The sequence below is a fragment of the Aspergillus ambiguus genome, assembly GCF_047715705.1.
Source record: "Aspergillus ambiguus strain CBS 117.58 unplaced genomic scaffold BDV59scaffold_34, whole genome shotgun sequence".
NCBI classification, from domain to species: Eukaryota; Fungi; Ascomycota; class Eurotiomycetes; order Eurotiales; family Aspergillaceae; genus Aspergillus; species Aspergillus ambiguus.
In genome coordinates this window covers 290,829-308,750 of record NW_027395547.1, presented here as the reverse complement: position 1 = coordinate 308,750, position 17,922 = coordinate 290,829, and the positions used below count along the sequence as shown (strand labels likewise).

Here is a 17,922-nt window from a genome sequence, read left to right as displayed (position 1 = left end):
TGATCTAGCGATATAATCCATCGTATAAGCGATTCCTCTTCATTTTGAGTCAATTTATGACTATTGGCGCGTGTTTCTGAGCGTGAAGTTGTTCCATTAAATCGACGTTGGAGGGTTGTGCGAGAAACATTATAAACACGCGCTGCTTCACGAACGTTACGAATTTCTTGCTTTTCTAAAGCGGAAATAGCAAGTAAGGTTCTTCCCTCTTGCTCAATTGAATTTCTTGAGTTTTGACGCGCTTTTGGAGGCATGGTTGGTGGTTGAAGTTGGTAAGGCAATAAAACGCGTCAAATTCTGATGATGTGGCCCATTCGCTTGTGTGGCCCACTCGCTTGTGAAATACGTTAGCTAACGATACGTTTCCTGTTTAGGTTAAACAACTACATTGACTGCTCTGCATAGCAATATCGTGGCTGTTCTTAGATTACGAGATAATTAAACATGGTAGATCAGTAGTTATATTGTACCGTCTCGGCTGCCTATCAAACTAGGGCGTACGTCGATGTCGGTTATTGATACTCTGCCAAAAAGGAATATCCATCATTTGTTGCCCTTCGCCACTCCTTGAAGAAATCCAAGCAAAAACGCCTTGTTATCTGGTGATGCAACTCCACTCACACCTGCGGATCCAACATCCTCTCGGGGGGACGACTCGCTTGTCGCCACTGTAGTTGGGAGGTTAAGAGGTGATAAGGGACTGACAGTAGAAGAAGCGGCAGGTGGCTTCGAGATGGACGTCTGCACATTCGCTTGAACGGCAGGAGAAATACCAGGTGAGGTCGATGCTTTGCCAAAAAGTGAAAGAAGGGTCTCCCTTTGTGCCGCGGTCTGGCTCGGTCGGCGGTCATGATTGACCAGCCGTTTCGGTTCCTGGGATGCAAGCACCGGCTGCTCGCTCTGGCTTTCGTGAGCCGTCTCCTTCAAGGAAACAGGAAGGATGCTATCCCCATTGGCGGAACGCCGGAGAATCTGGGGCTGGAACGGCTTGGGCGGCTCGGCCGATCTCGGTTTATCACTCCCACCAGTCTGCGAAGGAGACCTTGACGATCGTATCGGCTCCGGTCCAGGGGCATGCTCCTGCTTCACAGCCTGTGGTCGAGACAATATCGTTATCGGGGACGAAGGACTTCGTGTCTGTCTATCCCGTGCGTTGTGTCTCGGATTTGAGCCACTTGGACTGTTCCTGCGGACAGATTTGGTATTTGTCCCGAGTTGCGGTATGTTTAGAGGTCCAGAAACTGTTGCAGATGTCCAGGCTTCAGCCTTGGGTGCAGAGACCGATCGGCTAACAGGGCTGACCTCCCCGCGAGGCCGTTGAAGGATCTGTCTCGGGGATTGGGAGATGGTGGGCGCAGCCAACTCCGCAGGCGTGGATCGAGGAGGGGGGTTTGATTTCCCTTTGAAGAGGTTCAATAACTCATCTTGGTGCTGCGATTGTTTGCGACGATTCAGCGGTTCATTGCTGGGAGGCGGTATCAGACCCGTCGTGGCTCCCTTTGGCGTCTTGGATGATTCATCCTTGAAAACGTTCAACAATGCCAGAGAATGGCTAGTCAGCTTCGGGGGCGGGAGGTCCTTTGCGGGAGGAATAGTGGCGCCGCGGTCCTGAGGTAACTGAGCGGAATGAGAAAACTGAGGATCTCCAGTCCGCTGGAAGGGAGCTGGCGCATGGCTCCGTGGGGGGGCGGGTGCTCCGACAGATAAAGTTTCACTCTGGCGTGACTGGGGCGGGGGCGCTTGTTGAGGATATGTTGGCAGCCCGCTATACGAAGCAGCGGGCCCATGTGGTACAGCACGCGGAGGCATGAACGCACCGGGATGTGGCATAGGACCCGCTGGCCCATTGGGAGGGGGAGGCATAAAATTTGGCGGTGGGGGTGGAGGATAGCCGTAGTGGAAAGAATGTTGTGGGGGGAAGCCTGGAAACATTGGTGCAGGATAAGTCGGCAGTTCTGGGTGCTCGGGGCCTGGAGGAAGTTGCGGCGCAGACGGAAGTCCTTGAGACGATTGCTGAGGGGCAGATCCGTGAGCCGAGCCACTTCTCAATAATTGTAGGAGGGCGTTTGATTTCGATGAGTCAGTGTCGGGAGTCTGCATCGCACGAGGCGCCTGCGAGGGGCTCGGGGCATGACTGGCGGAATCAATATTGAGGACACGTTTGAGATCGATGGGGAGAGTGTCGTTCGCGTGGGTTGCAAGCATCTTCTGTGTCTTCCGCTGGGCCGGGGGAGCGCGGTGGTAACGGGCTAGGATTTCATCCTCTGTCCAGCCGTCATTCTCACGGCCAGTGTCATCAGCCGAGAGTTCGCCTTCGGTCAGTGGTTGCAGTCGTTGCTGGGGTTGCGCCTTCGCATCGAGTCTCTTCCGATAAGCAATCCATTTCTTCAGTGGATGCATAAAAGGCGCGACCATGTAGAATTTGTTTGCGTTGGCGACGGCGAGACCCTGATCCTGTTGCTTGCTGCTCTTCAACGTTGGCAGGTCGGACAGCTTGTACCACTCAATCTTGCTGATTTCCTTCCGCGTTCGCGGTTCAAAATGAGTGTCCCGTGGCACACCGCGGAAGACAAATAACATCATGTGCTGCTCCCGCATCGTTATCTCGATAGTTTTTACGTCCTTCTCATCGGGGACCAGGCCCGCCTCGCGGACATCATAACCTGTCTCCTCGTAGACTTCTCGGATTGCGCAATCCAGATCCTTTTCATCCTTGTTGATCTTGCCTCGCGGGAAACTCCAGTTGGCGCCTTTCTTCCAACCCTTGACCAGAACGACCTCATCCATCTCCTGGTTGAGTAGGATGGCGCCGCGAACGGGGACACGCGTTTTGTAGGCCAGAAATTCCGAGAATGCAGTGAGGTGGTGGTAGTGAGACCATTGTGACATGAGCGGGCAATGCTGGAAAATGCGCAGAGCGAACGCTCTGAGGTTCAGCGAAGGGAGCGCCGGGTCCAACGGGCGAATGAAATCCTCGTAGAACCATTGTGCTTCCTCGACCTGAAAACAGATTCGTTCGACCGACTCCAGCTCCTCACGAGGGAGGTTGATAATAAAGCGGACACACAAGTCATCCAGCCCTATCCGGCGCAGTCCAGTCAGTAAGGGTTTCTCCACGGCGCCATCGGCACGAGACTGTCTGGTGCGCCTGTCAGTACGACTCACAATCTTCTAACCGCATTTTTGTTTCTGTCATCCTGTGTAACGTGCTCTAGCATTTCAACAACACGTAAAACCGGGCAACAGAACCTCCGCGACGCGAGGTTCAGGGAGAGAAAGGATGGTCGGAGAAGGTCCAGCAAGCGAGAGGATGCAGCTTCAAGGAAGGGTGCTCCGCAGAAACGCCCACCCTGGAGCGTGCTGTAACAGCTGAGCGTAATAGATAAGAATTAATCTGGTGGGGAGATACCCTCGCCAATAATATCTGGAAATATCTCAGCGATGTCGAATAGTGATAGTGGCCGTTGAGGTGGATATGAGAAAATGGTCGAGCCATCGAAGAAGGTTGGAGACGATGATGGAAGAGACGCTGCGGTTGGCAGCTTTCCAGGTTGGGCATCTGTCACGGGCCAATCAGCGCCCGTGGCGGAGTTACTCGCCACAAATGTGGCTTGGAGTGGCTCGTGTGGTGTGGCTGACGGGCAAGATGGGTGATTATGTCAGCGCGATAATGACGATCATCGCTGCGGAATGACGTCTGGCGCGGGAAAAGGAGATAGGGACCTTCAACGTTCAGTGCTTTTCTTAGACTATTAATACATACAGCCCGACTCAACGCATTGGAAACCGGTTCAGCTCTCAACCTGTCTTGTCGCAAGCCTTTATACGCCTCTCAACCCTCGTTCACCCAGCGCTTACTTCTCCCGCATCCCTTCGATCCTGACTCAAGCCATGTCGGGCCTACTTGCATCCCTGGTTGGGAAGCGTATCCTGGCCGAAACAGTCCAGAACCATTTCGGACAAGAGGTACGTGTTCTTTCAGGTTCATTTCATATACGACTGTCTTAACTTCTGATTCTGACTATCTCTACCATGTCTAGGATCCCTACTTTGAAGAAGTCCCCGCTTCCCGTCTACAACGCGCCTTTGGCAAAAAGACACGGAAACGACGCAAGGCAATTCCCCCCGGATTGTCTGAAAACGACAGCAAGGTCCTCACTCGAGTTAAGCGTAGAGCTTACCAACTTGATTATGCTCTGTTCAGTCTATGCGGCCTCAGATTTGGCTGGGGAAGTGCCATAGGTCTGATTCCATTGTAAGTGCCAACCAACACAATTAATCAATAACTTGACCCTGGAAGGTTGACGTGAAACACCGCTAGTATTGGTGATGCCGCAGATGCTGGACTGGCAATGATGGTGGTCGATACCTGCGAAAAAGTCGACGGTGGACTCCCCGCCAGTCTCCGAATGAAAATGCTCATCAACGTCCTTATCGACTTTGTTCTTGGTCTGGTGCCTTTCGTCGGCGACGTCGCCGATGCCGCCTATAAATGCAACACCAGAAACGCGATCATCTTGGAGAAGTACCTCAGGGAAAAGGGCGCGAAGTCGGCTTCAAGACGCCAGAGACAAGAAAGCCCGGGAGCAGATATCAGTTTGCCGGATGAATTCGACAGATATGACAAGTCCATAGCGGACGGCGCACCGGTCCACGCGGGCCTGCCAGACCGCTCCGAAGCAGCCCAGCATTCCGGGAAAAACCGAAGCCATGGACGGTGGTTTGGCGGTGCGGCCCATCCCGACAGCGACCTAGAAACCGGAGTGGTCGATAACTCCAAGCGTCCGCGATGATAAATCGGATCCTTTTTTTTTTGGGGGGGGGCCGAATTAAGAGATTCTGACAGAATTGGAGGCTTTAATCTCTCCCACTGTCGCTCTTCAACAGCTCAGATCAGGGCGCGACCGCTCGCAAGCATAGCAAAACCGAGGGATGGGGCTGCCTTCGGATGCATTGGCATCCCCAGCGCCATCAATGGAACTGTCGGGCCGAAACAAGAAGGAGTGGCACAAAGCACATTGAGGAATATCGGCGGTATTTTTAGGCGACTGCAGCTTGTTTGCAGTTTTGGTAACGTTCGTCATAATTCCTGGGTATTTCTCCCCTTGTGTTTGGACATATCTCATCATCAATTCGTCGATAGACAAATTCTTAGTCAGGGTGTTTTCCAACGGCGGCTCGTCTGGAATGACAATCCGGGCGAGTTCCGGCGTGAGGCCTGCGTAAGGTTGTACCTCTACTCTAAACAACTCCCGTAGTGGGAATATGAATTCCAAGCCCCATGGGGACATGCCATCAGCTACCTGCCATGTCACCGAAGCACCCCGTCCTTTGGCAACGTTGGCGAGGGCCTTCGCAGCGAGCCTACCGTTTGTGTCTCCCCATACAATCCCATAACAGTTCAGCTTCTGAGCGAATGCAACAATCAGCCTGGTCATGAGGGTGGTGTCCACATCGGTCCGCGAAGTGGCTGTGCTGATTGATGCGCGAAAGACGTCCAGGCGCTCTTTGTTCGGTAACGAGGAATTGTCGGTGAAGGTTCCCCCCGCGTATTCATGGAGTACATTTTGAATGTCTGGGACGAGGTCGAAAATGCCCTCGAGCGGCAATCGAGTGAACGCACACAGGGGGAAGAACTTCTGTACTAGTTCAAACCCTTCATCGTGTACCGGAACTGAAGGTGAAATCGTCGACGGCTCTATGACCAGGACATGGAGGTCGAATCCGGCCGGGGCGTGTGGCTTGGAGCGCTGGACCTCGATTTGGCGATGCAACATGTGCAGCAGAACGGAGGAAGAGAGCCCGAAGGACAAGGGCAGAAGGAGCTTGCAGGGACGATCTTGAGGCAGTCCTCGGAGAAGGCGATATTTCTCCATATGCTTGAATGTCTTGTAGCTCACAAACGTAGTGTAGCAGTCACTGTAAGAGCAGTAGATCCGGTCGTCAGTAATCGGAATTTGAACAAGTGGGATGTATATATCAAACGTACTTGCAAAGATGACGCTTGCGTATGTGGACAGTGGACTCAACCTCGCGGCAGTCCATGCAGGGACTCTGTAGCTCTTTGGCCGGCATGTTGTACGGACTGTATCCTGCGAGAACCCAAGAGAAATTCGATCCTGATGTCTGCGTGGCGGGGAAGAAGCATCAAACAAATGTCGGAGAAATTATTTCTGGGGCGGTCGCGCTTAGATAAGCAGCATGGGTTGGAACCGCTACTAATCCCGAAGCAGCCACGATTCATTCCTACTCCGGTTTCCAGTCAACGCAACCTGATACCAGCTCCTTTCTCCCTTTCAACCGCTCTCGGGGAAGTTTCAAGTGGGTGGAAGATACTGCAGGCCGTTTTGTTCTGGAAGTTTTATACCCCCAATTCTTCTAGGCTCCATCCTCGACCGTCAGCAATTCACGGGGCCCTAGTCCGACGGTATCCCTCCTCCTGGTTAGCTCTTGTGCTGCGATCACGATGAAGGGCTGGATTCAGACCCTGTGTCTGACTGCCTTGCTGGCAGGACGGGCCATCGCAAATGAAGTGGAATTGGTGCGTTACGAGCTTCGTTTATCCCCTACCCGGGCGTCCCGAGCTAATGTTTACGGCCTTGCTCTAGACACAAGACGAAGCTCATCGGCAACGATGTTCGGGCATGTACAGTCGCAAAGCTTGGGGTGGCGACGTTGACCCGTTTATCTTAACGAAGTTCTCGCCACAATCGGATGTTGGCGATAGCGATCCCCTCGTCAGTCTGGTGATTTTCGAATGGACGGATGAACCTCTCATCGGGAGGGTGGACTCTGGCGATGCCGAAGTATGCACACCCAGACATATTCATCGTCAGGATTTTAGTGCTTACGCCAGTACTAAACTCAGGAAAAAGCGACCATCTGCGACGAAGCGAGCGTACAAGAGAAGCTGTGTGAACAAGATCAGATTGGTTCCTTCATCCTTGCGGCCAACGCGAGCGACGCCTCCAGGTTCCCGATTCTCACCAAGGCGGTTCATCTGAACAACCCCGCCGCTATCAACTACCCCGTCAAAAAGACCGGCTTCTACTGTGTAAGCACCTACGGGTACTCCGGACGGGACTATAAGGCTGTGGTTGAATTCCGCAATGCGTACGGTGAACTGCCCGCAGCCCAGATTGCGAAGTTGCCTTTCTACGGCGCCCTGACGATTGTATACGCCGTTGTGGGAATGTATGTGCCTTCATGCCTTGTAGCAGCCCTAGTGTTGTGCTTATGCTTACCCCATCTAGATTTTGGGCTTTCCTATACGTGCAGAACCGTCACGACATCCGTGAGTACTTCGTCAATCTATCATGGAGACAACTTGCTGACAGCAGAAGTGCCCGTTCAAAACTACATCACTGCCATCCTGGTTTTCTTGATTGTTGAGCAGTTGATGACCTGGGGCTTTTACGGTATGTGGAAACGATACTATCCGTGGATCATTCCTAACACCGACAGATTACCAAAACCGGCATGGATTAAACGTTGGCGCCAAAGCCCTCATGGTTATTGTCGCCGTCTTAAATGCCGGTCGAAACTCGTTCTCGTTTTTCCTGTTACTCATTGTATGCATGGGATACGGTGTCGTCAAGCCTTCGCTCGGTCGGACCATGGTCTATGTTCGTATCTTGGCCATAACCCACTTTGTCTTCGCGGTGATTTATGCTGTGGCTAGCTTGTCGATCACACCGGATAGTGCTGGGCCTTTGGTGCTTCTGATTGTGCTTCCTCTGGCTGGTACTCTGACAGCCTTCTACGTCTGGACGCTCAACTCTCTGAACGCGACGATGAAGGATCTGGTCGAGAGAAAGCAGAAAACTAAGGCGCTGATGTACAAGAAGCTGTGGTGGTGTATCTTGGGAAGCATCATTGTCATTTTCGGCTTTTTCTTCATCAACTCGATTGCCTTTGCCGGCCGCAGTGAGGCAAGCTTCGTCCCGGAACACTGGAAGAGCCGGTGGTTTGTACTGGATGGCTGGCTCAACCTGGTATATTTGTTCGATATTGCATTTGTCGCCTACCTCTGGCGACCCACCGCAAACAACCGCCGGTTCGCCATGAGTGACGAGGTAAGTATTCTATGCCTCCATGTTCCAACACGGCACATGTCAGAGACTAATATATCGACAGCTGGCGCAAGACGATGACGGATTTGAGATCCGCTCATTCGGTAGCGCGTTGGATGAGGAAGATGCCCTGGGTGGCCCCGATGGCCACTCGGCTCCGGAGCCTCGTCGGGACCTGTCGCCTGTTCCTCCGAAGCCTGTCCCCGCCGCTCCACGCCAACGTGACTCCCTCGATGGAGAGACGATCTTTGCAGTCGGCGAAGATGGAGACAAATGGTCTGATGACGAAGACGAGTCCCCGCGCAACTCCAGTGAGCGGAAACGGCTTACGGGTAAGGACTCGGACTAGTTAACTGTCTCTCTGCATTACTGCGGGCGTTGAACAACAACAACAATTTGAACACAGAAATGCAGTCCATGGGGCTCGTAGTGAACAAGTACAGAGGATGGTCCCTGATGTAGCGGATGTCATCCGCCTCGGCATATTCTGGCGTTGGGTCTCTTGGTATCGCTTTTTTCCTTTTCTTTTCCTCGCTTCTCGGTCTACTTTCTTGCCGTTATTACCCGATGATGAAGGATGAAATTGAGTGTGCTCGAATGTATAAATTCCCCGTCTAATTCTACATTCCAATATGACCCTTATTGTTCCAACTGCTTCTGGTCTGGTGTGGGTCTGCCCGCCCGATGGATTCTGATCCGTTCCTGTTCCTGGCTGCCACCAAGCAAATCAGCGCTTTCCCTCCCGCCCATGCGTGCATCGGCTAACCTGGAGGTGATTGTCCCAGCTCCAATTGTAGGGGCTTCCATCTACACGTGCATGGTGCAAGGGAAAGGCACTGTCAAAGACATCATGGTGATGAAAACAAGGGATAAATAAGCCCCCCTTGGCGACTTGGCAGGCCATGGCAACTGTTCTTTCCCATCTTCCTCATCATGAAGCCAACCACTGCCTGGCTCGCTGCTGTCGCCGCGACGGTCGTCACCGGTCGTCCGACAGTTGACAATCGCTTCCCGTATACTGGGCCTGATGTCCCCGTCGGCGATTGGGTTGATCCCACGGTCAATGGCAATGGGAAGGGCTTTCCCAGACTCGTCGAGCCGCCAGCTGTCAAGCCCTCGTCGGCCAATCCGACCAACAACGTGAACGTGGTATCTCTGTCATATCTTCCCCACGGAATCCATATTCACTATCAGACCCCGTTTGGGCTGGGAGAGCTTCCCAAAGTAAGATGGGGTAAACATCCTCACAGGTTGGATCATGTCGCTCAGGGTTTCAGTCATACGTAGGATTGAGTTGATACACGCTATAAAGTGGTCGCGGTGCTAATAGTTGACGCAGGTACGACCGAACACCTCCCTGTTCGGCACTTAAGGCAGTCACCCAGTGTAGTCAGTTCTTCCACGAGGTCTCTCTTGATCATTTGGAGCCGGATACTACATATTATTACCAAATCCCTAGTGCCAATGGCACTACAGAGTCCGACGTGCTGAGCTTTACGACAGCCCGGGCCGCTGGCGATCAGGCTCCGTTCTCCGTTGCCGTGCTCAACGATATGGGATACACCAACGCACATGGCACGCACCGTGAGATTCTCAAGGCTGTCTCGGAGGGAACCGCTTTTGCCTGGCATGGTGGTGATATTAGCTACGCTGACAACTGGTACTCGGGCATCCTTCCCTGTGCTGACGACTGGCCCGTGTGCTATAATGGCACCAGTACTACTCTTCCCGGTGGTGGCCCTATCCCCGACGAGTACAAGACTCCTCTTCCAGCTGGGGAAGTCCCGAACCGGGGAAGCCCTCAGGGCGGTGACATGAGCGTCCTGTATGAATCAAACTGGGACCTCTGGCAACAGTGGATGGGAAACATCACCCGCAAGATCCCCTACATGGTTGTCCCCGGTAACCACGAGGCTGCCTGCGCCGAATCCGATGGCCCTGGAAATACTCTCACTGCCTACCTGAATGATGACATTTCAAACGGCACTGCCCCCAAGTCTAACCTGACCTATTACAGCTGCCCTCCATCTCAGAGGTAACTTCCCTTGTCCCCATCCATCTTCAGACCGGCTCTATCTAACGGAGCCATAGAAATTTCACTGCCTACCGGAACCGGTTCTATATGCCTGGGGCTGAAACTGGTGGCGTCGGTAATTTCTGGTATTCCTTTGACTACGGTCTCGCCCACTTTGTTTCCATCGATGGTGAGACCGACTTCGCCAACAGTCCCTTGTGGTCCTTTGAGAGGGACGTAACCGGGGACGAAAAACTGCCGTCCGCTTCTGATACTTCCCTGACCGACAGCGGCCCCTTCGGCGCGATAGAAGGTAGCATTAAGGATACCAAGTCTTATGCCCAGTACAAATGGCTCAAGAAAGATCTGGCTAGCGTGGACCGCACCAAGACACCTTGGGTGATCGTCATGAGCCACCGTCCCATGTATAGCTCCGCGTATTCTTCGTATCAAAAGAACGTGCGCGACGCCTTCGAGGGCCTTCTACTTCACTACGGTGTGGATGCGTACTTGTCAGGGTGAGTTCTGGCTTTCTCCAACGTATATGTCGAATCCGTCTGTTAAAACATTCGCAGACACATCCACTGGTACGAACGTCTTTTCCCCCTCGGCACGAACGGTACCATCGACAGCCCCTCTATTGTCAACAATCACACATATTATGCCAACCCGGGCAAGTCTATGACCCACCTTGTGAACGGCATGGCTGGTAATCTCGAGAGCCACAGCGAGTTCGCTAGCGGGCAGAGTCTCACTAACATCACTGCTGTTCTCGACAAAACGCACTATGGGTTCAGCAAACTCACCGTGAAAAACGAAAGGGAATTGAAGTGGGAGTACATTCGGGGGGACGATGGGTCGGTTGGCGATTCTTTGACGTTGTTGAAACCCAAAGGAGATCATGGGTTCCATTCCAAAAGCCATTGATCTACACTTTATCGGTTCATGTAAACATCTATTGGAGTTGCGTGAAGAATACGGGACTCAAATTTTGGGATTCCTATTGCAGATTTTTCAACAAGGGCGGCCTTCAAAAGTGGATTGCACATGTAAACACACAAATGGAAATGTCCACTCTATTTTACTACGCGGCAGAAGTAGCAAACTCAAAAAGAAAAAATCACTACAATGCCCTAGTCTTGTGCATAATCAAACACTGCATCCTACTTGACTTGCTGGATAATCCGTCCCGCCTTCTCCAAACAGGGTCGAAGCCTTTCCAGCTTCTGACTGAGTTGATGCACAAGTTCAGGATGCTGATCAGCCTCGGTCAGTTCTCCTTCTATACTCACTGAAACACGCAGGTCCCGAATTATATTGTCTACTTCGTCGTGTAGAATTCTTTGCAAGGACTTGAAGATTATTGCCATCGTGTTGCAGTAACCTTCGTTGATATCCCTAGCGTATCCTCTATAGGGAACAGAACTTCCTAGGTGCTGACGCATTTCTTTCTTGCGTCGGGAATTACTCCCACCCCCTAGAAGTGTGTCGTGGTTAGAGTCCGCATGTCGCCACCCATTCTCATAAGCGTGTCTGACATACCAGCTATTGAAGTGGAGCAACACTTATTATAGACTGGATGCATTTGCCTTACAATATAGGAACTGGCATGTCCCTCTAAAGCATCGGACTTTAGGCGTCTGGAATGCATTAGGAATATCGTATTATGGAGAGGCGGCCGTAACGTACTCTGTCTCATCGAGCAGAATTTCGAGGGATCTATTAATGTAGTTCAAAATGCATCTTTTCCGAGCTTCGACATTGTCCAAAAGGTTTCCTAAGGCTTCTGGGGAGATTTGGCTGTGATCTAGATACCGAGTTAGATTGTCAGTACACAATCACAGCCTTTCATTTCCATTCGTACCTGATATCGAGTCGGAAATTGTTTCGAAGACGCTGCAAACCCTATCCTCAATATTTTCATTTTGTTCCTCTATCCATCCTAACAATTGATCCCAGTGTGCTCTCAGCTTTGGAAACACCGGCTGGAGGATCTCCGTATTCCAGCATCTATAGCCCACCGTTAAAGTCGTGTGTGTCCCATTATTCCGGCACCAGGCAAGGTAGGATGAAGGATGATACTAGATATGACTGTAAGATAATGGACATGTTGCAGCCTACTTCATCACACTTACTGACTCCCATGTCATACTGGCTTCAATTGCCCCATCTCTCCAGTAGCTTTGAATGTCGCCTGTGAATTTTCAGTACTGTAGGTTGTAGAAGAGTACCGGGGTTTCGTACGAATTTCTCGTATGATCAAGTTCTTGAACTGCAGCCTCAGCCCATTTTCCATCGAAAGAATTTCTGATTGGCGGGAAACAAGCTGCTACATATAGTCAGCATACGTGGTCATAGCTTAGACCTCATAGCGCAGAAAAGATATGATACAGGCAGTCATCATACCGTCCGGATAATACTCTCAGCGTCAGTTAGGACTCGACGAAGCGTCTCAGCTTTACCCGCCGTAATGGAGTCCGATCTTGCCAAGGCCCACTGCGTTAGAGAACCGAGAACTGCAGGGGCCTGGTTTTTCAAAAACGCTTCTGTCGAACGTAATTGAGCGTCTGCGGGTACTGATTGACAATATTGACGGAGCTCTGGGATTCCACTCAGAGCGATGTAATCATTCGCCTGCTCCTGATCGCCTTCGCGGTTATCTAAGTATAAAGTGTTGCTGACACAAAATACTCGAGCTCTATCATTCTGCTCGCGCGACAACGCCTGCGTAATTTGGCGGTTCCGCCTTGTAATCAGGAGTCTGTCGCATCTAGCTGGAGTTAGAACCGGAATATAGTCGACTCTTATCATCTGGCTTACTGGAATTTAAGGCGTTCTTTCTGCTCTCTGTTGGGCTCCAGGATTAGCATTCTGCCAAGTTGCACTGACGGGGCTACTGTTACCGGAGATAGGTCTGCTCTGCTGCAAGACGTTGGTCCTCTTGATCGTTTCTTCGGTGTCGACGAGATCGTATTCCCCTCATCGAGCTTTCAAGAGCCTTTATCTCATTCAGAAAGTCGTGTATGCGCTCACGGATCTCTTCGGGCGTCTCGGGATTTCTTGCCGTTTCCTTTGGATTCACTTCCTATAGCCAACCGTTAGAGGGCTCTAGGACACTGGTTATATACGCAATTGTTACCTCTGATCTCGTACAAATTATCCGGACTGGCTGGTTTCGTGCACATCTGTTGATAATGTCTTTGATTGCGGGGTCCGTAGTGCAGCGGATAATTGTGCTGACGATAAATACCTCGTCGCAGTGGTGACGAAGATATTTCTCGGTAGCTCTCTCACGGGCATAGTTCAGATCGCGAAATCCTGGCTCATGTACCAGTGATTAGGTGTTGACAGAGAATTAATTAGACGGATTGTAGATCTCACCAGGTAGATCGGCTAATACTAAGCCGGTGCGCAAGATGGGGGAGTTGAGATACACTCTGCTCAATATAAGAGATGTGCCAAAGCGTCGAACTGTGTCTCTCAAACCTTATGATTCTCACAAAAGGCCATATTGCCGGCCCAGTTCCGCTCAGATCTGTAGTAAGCTCGTCAAGCCGATCCTTGCAATCCTCATCATCGTAAGCAACAACCAAATACTGTTCGGAATCACGTTCACCAGGCCGATGCCTCAGCACACCCATTGCTAATTCCTGCAGATGTTCCAGGATTTCCTTTTCCTTTTCCATACCTTCCGCAGAAAGATACTCATGGTCTATCTTAGGGTCATTGGGGAAGAGTGACTTCAGAGTGTCCTGCGCTCTTAAAGCTGCTGCTTTAATTTCTTCATGATTTTCTCTGACTTCATCGAAGATGTTCGTGTAGTAGTTTCTGAAGCTTCTGAGTAATTCTTCAAGAAGCTCTCTTATCTCGCTCCGGTTCATAAATTCAGCTTCGATAGTATATTGTTGCGGATGTCTTTCGTCGACGTGACGAAACTCAGTGACAACTGTGGTACAAGCTGCTCCATCTCCGCTCTATAAGACGTTAGGAATGAGGTTTGCGGTACGTTTTTATGAAACTCACTGAGCGCGCCAGCCCTTGTCGGTCAAGAAGAGAATTTATAAGAGTACTCTTTCCTACTAATAGCTTAGTTGGTACTCCCAGTTTCTGACATGATATATCTTACCCACTCCAGAGTCTCCGATGAAGCCAACAAGCCTTGTTTCTGGGTATGCGAACTGACTTGCCTCCAATGTCTGTTTATACAACTCGTAGAACATGGAGTTGTGGTCTTCTGCAAGCCCGGACCTTTGCATCGTCCGTGTCAGGTCTGTAAGCTGACTTCTAAGTTCTCTCAATGCGTTCTGGAGCCGGAGGTCATAGATTGGTGCCCGAGGAAGTTCCTCTTGACGTATATTATACAAGTAACCATCGTCACCGTCATTGTGATAGTCATTTTCGCTCGCTTCATCCCCAGAATCACCATCAGTGTGCAGATCTCGTCCTCCGGAGGCTAGATCTGTATCCTCTCCCAGTGACAAGCCTCGAATCTCTGTTCTGACAGAGTCTGCTCCACAAGGGGAAGGGGATGAAGGTGTGCTGGGCTGTCCTCGACTGGCCTCAGGCGGTCTCATGTTAGGGCTCGGAGTAGCGTTGTGTAAGTCCCGGTAAGTGGTTATCGCATGATTAGGAGTGAGGCTAGACCGAGTCACACCGCTGTCCAAACCAACTTGATTCTCGTTCTCATTCCCTCTCAAGCGAGTATGAGAAAAGCTTTCGGAACGCAACGACGTTCCTGGGGTAGGAGGCTGCTGGCCCATGACGACTTCTGTCGCTACTGATCCATCCTCCGAAGACGTTGGGGTTATTCTTCGGTCGGAAGAAGAAGTAGAGGTGGGAGAACCCCCTGCTGGAGACATCTGGTGTTTTCTGTAGGATTTTCCTTCCAAGGGTGATGCTTTAGGACTGTGCGCAAAGCAAGTCCTGGGATTTTCGCAGTTTGTAAGAATGCGCTGGAACTCGGAAAAGAACCAGGTAAAGAGGGGTATTTATGATATCCTATCATTTATGACGGAGGGATTATGCCTATCAGAATAGAACTAAGCGCCTGAGGGAGTAAGGGTGCTGTAAGTTGACTGCGCCGCAACCCCGATTCGGCCTTTGCGACACTGCGGAAGGTGGGGGGCTAATCCAGCTCGTACAGTTGCTCTATTCTTATATATTCTTTATATACTCCGTAGTGGAGCCGCCGTTTTATCAATCTGTGATCTGTGCTGTGAAAGATATTCTTAGCTATTGCTGGTAGCATAGTATCTATCGGTAAATTATAACATATCATTGTGTAGATGTATATAAACCATATCAGCTGGATCCCCTCCAGTGATGCGTAGCTACAAATGCCACAACCACTCGAAAATAACGCCGGTCCGGTGGATACTACGAGCGCTCCCATATTGATTTGGGCCGTTTTCATTATATTCACAACACAACCGACAGTGCATATTCAGGAATCTCTCATGATAGCTCAGCATTGTTGGAAGACCGCTGGCTTAGGGACATATTTCCGTCATATACTGTCAATGAAAACAGGCATCGTGTGCTCTTCTACACGATGTCCGTATGCATACTTCGTGGATATACTAAGCCTTTCTCGCGAATGTTCCGAACCCTGGATTCCAGCCTGCGGCCACACCCGCCCGCTGCCAAGGGGCCGGCCGAACCCTAATAGGCTGCTGTTGAATGGTACAGAGAGGCGGAGCATTCGAGAGGCTGTGAACTGGTCGATCGCAATCCCATCTGGACATCGAAGTACTATCCTTCGTTCTGCGGTAAAAAGTGAAGTCGCTCCAGATACACGTGCAACAAGCCGATGCAAGGCCGTCAGGAGAAGTTATCACAGCTAAAAAGGTTAATTTTCCTGGGGGAGATGGGACCCTTCTTTTACAAAAGAAAAAAAGCCGGCCAGAACGCCTAGCAGGCATTTCTCATCCTTCGGTCGATCCTTACCGGATCTTATGCTGACTCGTTCAGCTGCTGAGGGCTGTCATCCCTCACATTCCCCTAATAAGAAGATGCCGGAACAATGTTGGTTATTTTTCAAATTGACCATGAAACCCCTCTGAGACATAAGAACGGGCAGAGCTCACGTTTCCTTCCGCCTTTTACGTATTTCTCTCCCTACCGGGTGATATTGCTCCTGTCGACGGGGTATCCAGGCCCTATACATTCTGCTTACACCACAATAACGAAAACGAGAAACATGACGGGACTGTCCTCTCCGACTATTTTCCGCTTTCTCTGCTTTCTGACATTCGTCACGACATCTGCTGCTGTTGACCGCGACGCTACTTGCTACTTCCTCAACGGCCAGATCGCTGACCAGGACGTACCCTGCAATATCTCCGCCGAAACCAGCATTTGCTGCAATAAAAATGACATCTGTCTCTCCAATGGCCTCTGCTATCTGCAACATAATAGCGCACCCGCTTTCTCAAGGGGAAGTTGTACCTCCCAGGACTGGTCCGGTGAATGTGCGAATCACAAGCCCTGTGGTATGTGTCGACTGCAGTAATCACTCCACTACCTACGTATCCAAGTTTAGGCTGATATGAGTTTTTAATCTGATCAGCGCGATGGGACAGGGGAAACGGATATAAGGTGGTCAATGCCCTTAGTGATCAGTACTGTTGCGGAAGTGTCGTAAACATTACCGACTCCACCATTGAATGTGAAAAGGACCGCATATTCCATGTCGACAAGGGGACGGTGGTCCCTGGCGTCGCCGCATTAGCTGACTTTACCACAAGCACATCGGTACCTAGCGGCGGTAGTAATAGCAATGATAGCTGCGCAGCCGCTTCGGGTACATCAGAGAATAATGATCAATCGACAAGGCTGGCTATTGGACTTGGACTGGGTATCCCCCTCGGTATCATTGCTGGTTCAGCGTTAATTTGGGGAGGGTGGGAGAGGAAGCAAAGGGCTGCTTCCACCAAGGAGTTGGAGCAGCTCAAAGCAAATACAGCTGCTACCATGGGAATGGGTATGGGCCCAGGTCCATATGGCTACGGTTATACTCAGCCAGCTCGAGCCCCCGTGGAATTGAGCCAACCTTCTGCCCCGCTGTCGGAGCTAGAGTCTTCAAAAGGACATAAGAATCCGGCCGCAAATGAGTAAATAGGCAATGATTGTCGGTGTGATACGGGGCTTGACCCTAGGATTGTTAGATTTGGTATCATTCATACAGCAATTAATTTACGTCTTTTAAAACATCGTCATATAGTTTGTTTAACCGAGCATGCTGGGCAAATGAGAACGTGCACGCTGCATACCTGTGATACAGGTACTTACAACGATCAAACATCATCCAGATAAGAGGAGCTCTGAACAATGAGACTACTCAGGCTGGACTCCGCATTAACGTTGCCATGTTATCGTTCTATACTGACAGTAATAGTGTCTGTGCGTCTACATAGATCCGGATCTTATTCCATGCCGGCTTCCTCTAGGATTTCAATGCCTTTGCCTACCCGTTTCCAAGGCATGCTCTCGCCATCCCCACAGCCCAGCAAGCGCAGCAGCGGGTCCCAACAATAGAGCTCGTGAGTACAGCCAAGAAAGTAGCCCCCAAGGACACCTTGGTTAGGTTCACCCGGCGCATATCCCAGACTATAAACGGACACCAGAATAAGATAGCAAAAATCAAGCATGACGGTCTCCGCAGCTCCGACAAGGCAGTGAACCGAAGAGCGGAAGCATCAGAAATGATCTGCAGGGCGAATGTATGGATAAAAGCTACATGAGTAGTGCTTGTCAGGAAAAAGACAATACCAAAGAAGCGAGTGAGATATTTCAGGTCGTAATCTTGGTATAGATGGAATGGATGCTGCCCCCCCC

At 50.9% G+C, this 17,922-nt stretch overlaps 7 protein-coding genes across 7 annotated transcripts; 4 read left to right on the top strand and 3 right to left on the bottom strand.

The window, feature by feature from the left end:
* Positions 1-412: 412 nt before the first annotated feature.
* On the bottom strand, positions 413-3,653 carry BDV59DRAFT_99083 (decapping enzyme complex catalytic subunit DCP2). Its single transcript, XM_073697472.1, has 2 exons — positions 3,166-3,653; positions 413-3,080 (listed from the first exon to the last, which is right to left on the bottom strand). The coding sequence occupies exons 1-2, from the start codon at positions 3,194-3,196 to the stop codon at positions 544-546; spliced, it is 2,568 nt and encodes an 855-aa protein (XP_073545025.1). The 5' UTR covers positions 3,197-3,653; the 3' UTR covers positions 413-543.
* Positions 3,654-3,716: 63 nt separating this feature from the next.
* On the top strand, positions 3,717-4,819 carry BDV59DRAFT_185147 (DUF4112 domain-containing protein). Its single transcript, XM_073690801.1, has 3 exons — positions 3,717-3,966; positions 4,041-4,255; positions 4,322-4,819. The coding sequence occupies exons 1-3, from the start codon at positions 3,892-3,894 to the stop codon at positions 4,791-4,793; spliced, it is 762 nt and encodes a 253-aa protein (XP_073545024.1). The 5' UTR covers positions 3,717-3,891; the 3' UTR covers positions 4,794-4,819.
* Positions 4,753-6,129, bottom strand: BDV59DRAFT_185144 (uncharacterized protein). The gene is made up of 3 exons (XM_073690800.1): positions 5,990-6,129; positions 4,826-5,919; positions 4,753-4,785 (listed from the first exon to the last, which is right to left on the bottom strand). The coding sequence occupies exons 1-2, from the start codon at positions 6,073-6,075 to the stop codon at positions 4,881-4,883; spliced, it is 1,125 nt and encodes a 374-aa protein (XP_073545023.1). The 5' UTR covers positions 6,076-6,129; the 3' UTR covers positions 4,753-4,785; positions 4,826-4,880.
* A 132-nt stretch (positions 6,130-6,261) lies between these two features.
* BDV59DRAFT_185142 (putative integral membrane protein (Ptm1)) lies at positions 6,262-8,726 on the top strand. The gene is made up of 7 exons (XM_073690799.1): positions 6,262-6,541; positions 6,609-6,806; positions 6,869-7,194; positions 7,254-7,294; positions 7,344-7,418; positions 7,465-8,075; positions 8,137-8,726. The coding sequence occupies exons 1-7, from the start codon at positions 6,467-6,469 to the stop codon at positions 8,419-8,421; spliced, it is 1,611 nt and encodes a 536-aa protein (XP_073545022.1). The 5' UTR covers positions 6,262-6,466; the 3' UTR covers positions 8,422-8,726.
* Positions 8,727-9,005: 279 nt separating this feature from the next.
* Positions 9,006-11,013, top strand: BDV59DRAFT_195182 (purple acid phosphatase family protein; the record flags this gene model as incomplete). The annotated part of the gene is made up of 4 exons (XM_073692511.1): positions 9,006-9,355; positions 9,412-10,107; positions 10,164-10,604; positions 10,662-11,013. 4 exons carry the CDS (start codon positions 9,006-9,008, stop codon positions 11,011-11,013), a joined length of 1,839 nt encoding a protein of 612 aa, XP_073545021.1.
* Positions 11,014-11,863: 850 nt separating this feature from the next.
* Positions 11,864-14,945, bottom strand: BDV59DRAFT_195181 (uncharacterized protein; the record flags this gene model as incomplete). The annotated part of the gene is made up of 10 exons (XM_073692510.1): positions 11,864-11,886; positions 11,951-12,167; positions 12,222-12,280; positions 12,331-12,415; positions 12,493-12,860; positions 13,051-13,171; positions 13,226-13,408; positions 13,587-14,060; positions 14,110-14,162; positions 14,213-14,945. The coding sequence occupies 10 exons, from the start codon at positions 14,943-14,945 to the stop codon at positions 11,864-11,866; spliced, it is 2,316 nt and encodes a 771-aa protein (XP_073545020.1).
* A 1,340-nt stretch (positions 14,946-16,285) lies between these two features.
* Positions 16,286-17,622, top strand: BDV59DRAFT_195180 (uncharacterized protein; the record flags this gene model as incomplete). The annotated part of the gene is made up of 3 exons (XM_073692509.1): positions 16,286-16,577; positions 16,655-17,095; positions 17,567-17,622. 3 exons carry the CDS (start codon positions 16,286-16,288, stop codon positions 17,620-17,622), a joined length of 789 nt encoding a protein of 262 aa, XP_073545019.1.
* Positions 17,623-17,922: the final 300 nt, after the last annotated feature.

Coding starts and splice junctions, on each gene's coding strand:
- BDV59DRAFT_99083 (XM_073697472.1), bottom strand. CDS start 3,196: ATGACAGAAACAAAAATGCGGTTAGAAGATT. Junction 3,081..3,165: donor AAAAATGCGGTTAGAAGATT/GTGAGTCGTACT, acceptor TGCGCCGGATAG/GGCTGGATGACTTGTGTGTC.
- BDV59DRAFT_185147 (XM_073690801.1), top strand. CDS start 3,892: ATGTCGGGCCTACTTGCATCCCTGGTTGGGAAGCGTATCCTGGCCGAA. Junction 3,967..4,040: donor AGAACCATTTCGGACAAGAG/GTACGTGTTCTT, acceptor TACCATGTCTAG/GATCCCTACTTTGAAGAAGT. Junction 4,256..4,321: donor GCCATAGGTCTGATTCCATT/GTAAGTGCCAAC, acceptor AAACACCGCTAG/TATTGGTGATGCCGCAGATG.
- BDV59DRAFT_185144 (XM_073690800.1), bottom strand. CDS start 6,075: ATGCCGGCCAAAGAGCTACAGAGTCCCTGCATGGACTGCCGCGAGGTT. Junction 5,920..5,989: donor CGCAAGCGTCATCTTTGCAA/GTACGTTTGATA, acceptor CTGCTCTTACAG/TGACTGCTACACTACGTTTG.
- BDV59DRAFT_185142 (XM_073690799.1), top strand. CDS start 6,467: ATGAAGGGCTGGATTCAGACCCTGTGTCTGACTGCCTTGCTGGCAGGA. Junction 6,807..6,868: donor TGGACTCTGGCGATGCCGAA/GTATGCACACCC, acceptor TACTAAACTCAG/GAAAAAGCGACCATCTGCGA. Junction 7,195..7,253: donor GTATACGCCGTTGTGGGAAT/GTATGTGCCTTC, acceptor TACCCCATCTAG/ATTTTGGGCTTTCCTATACG.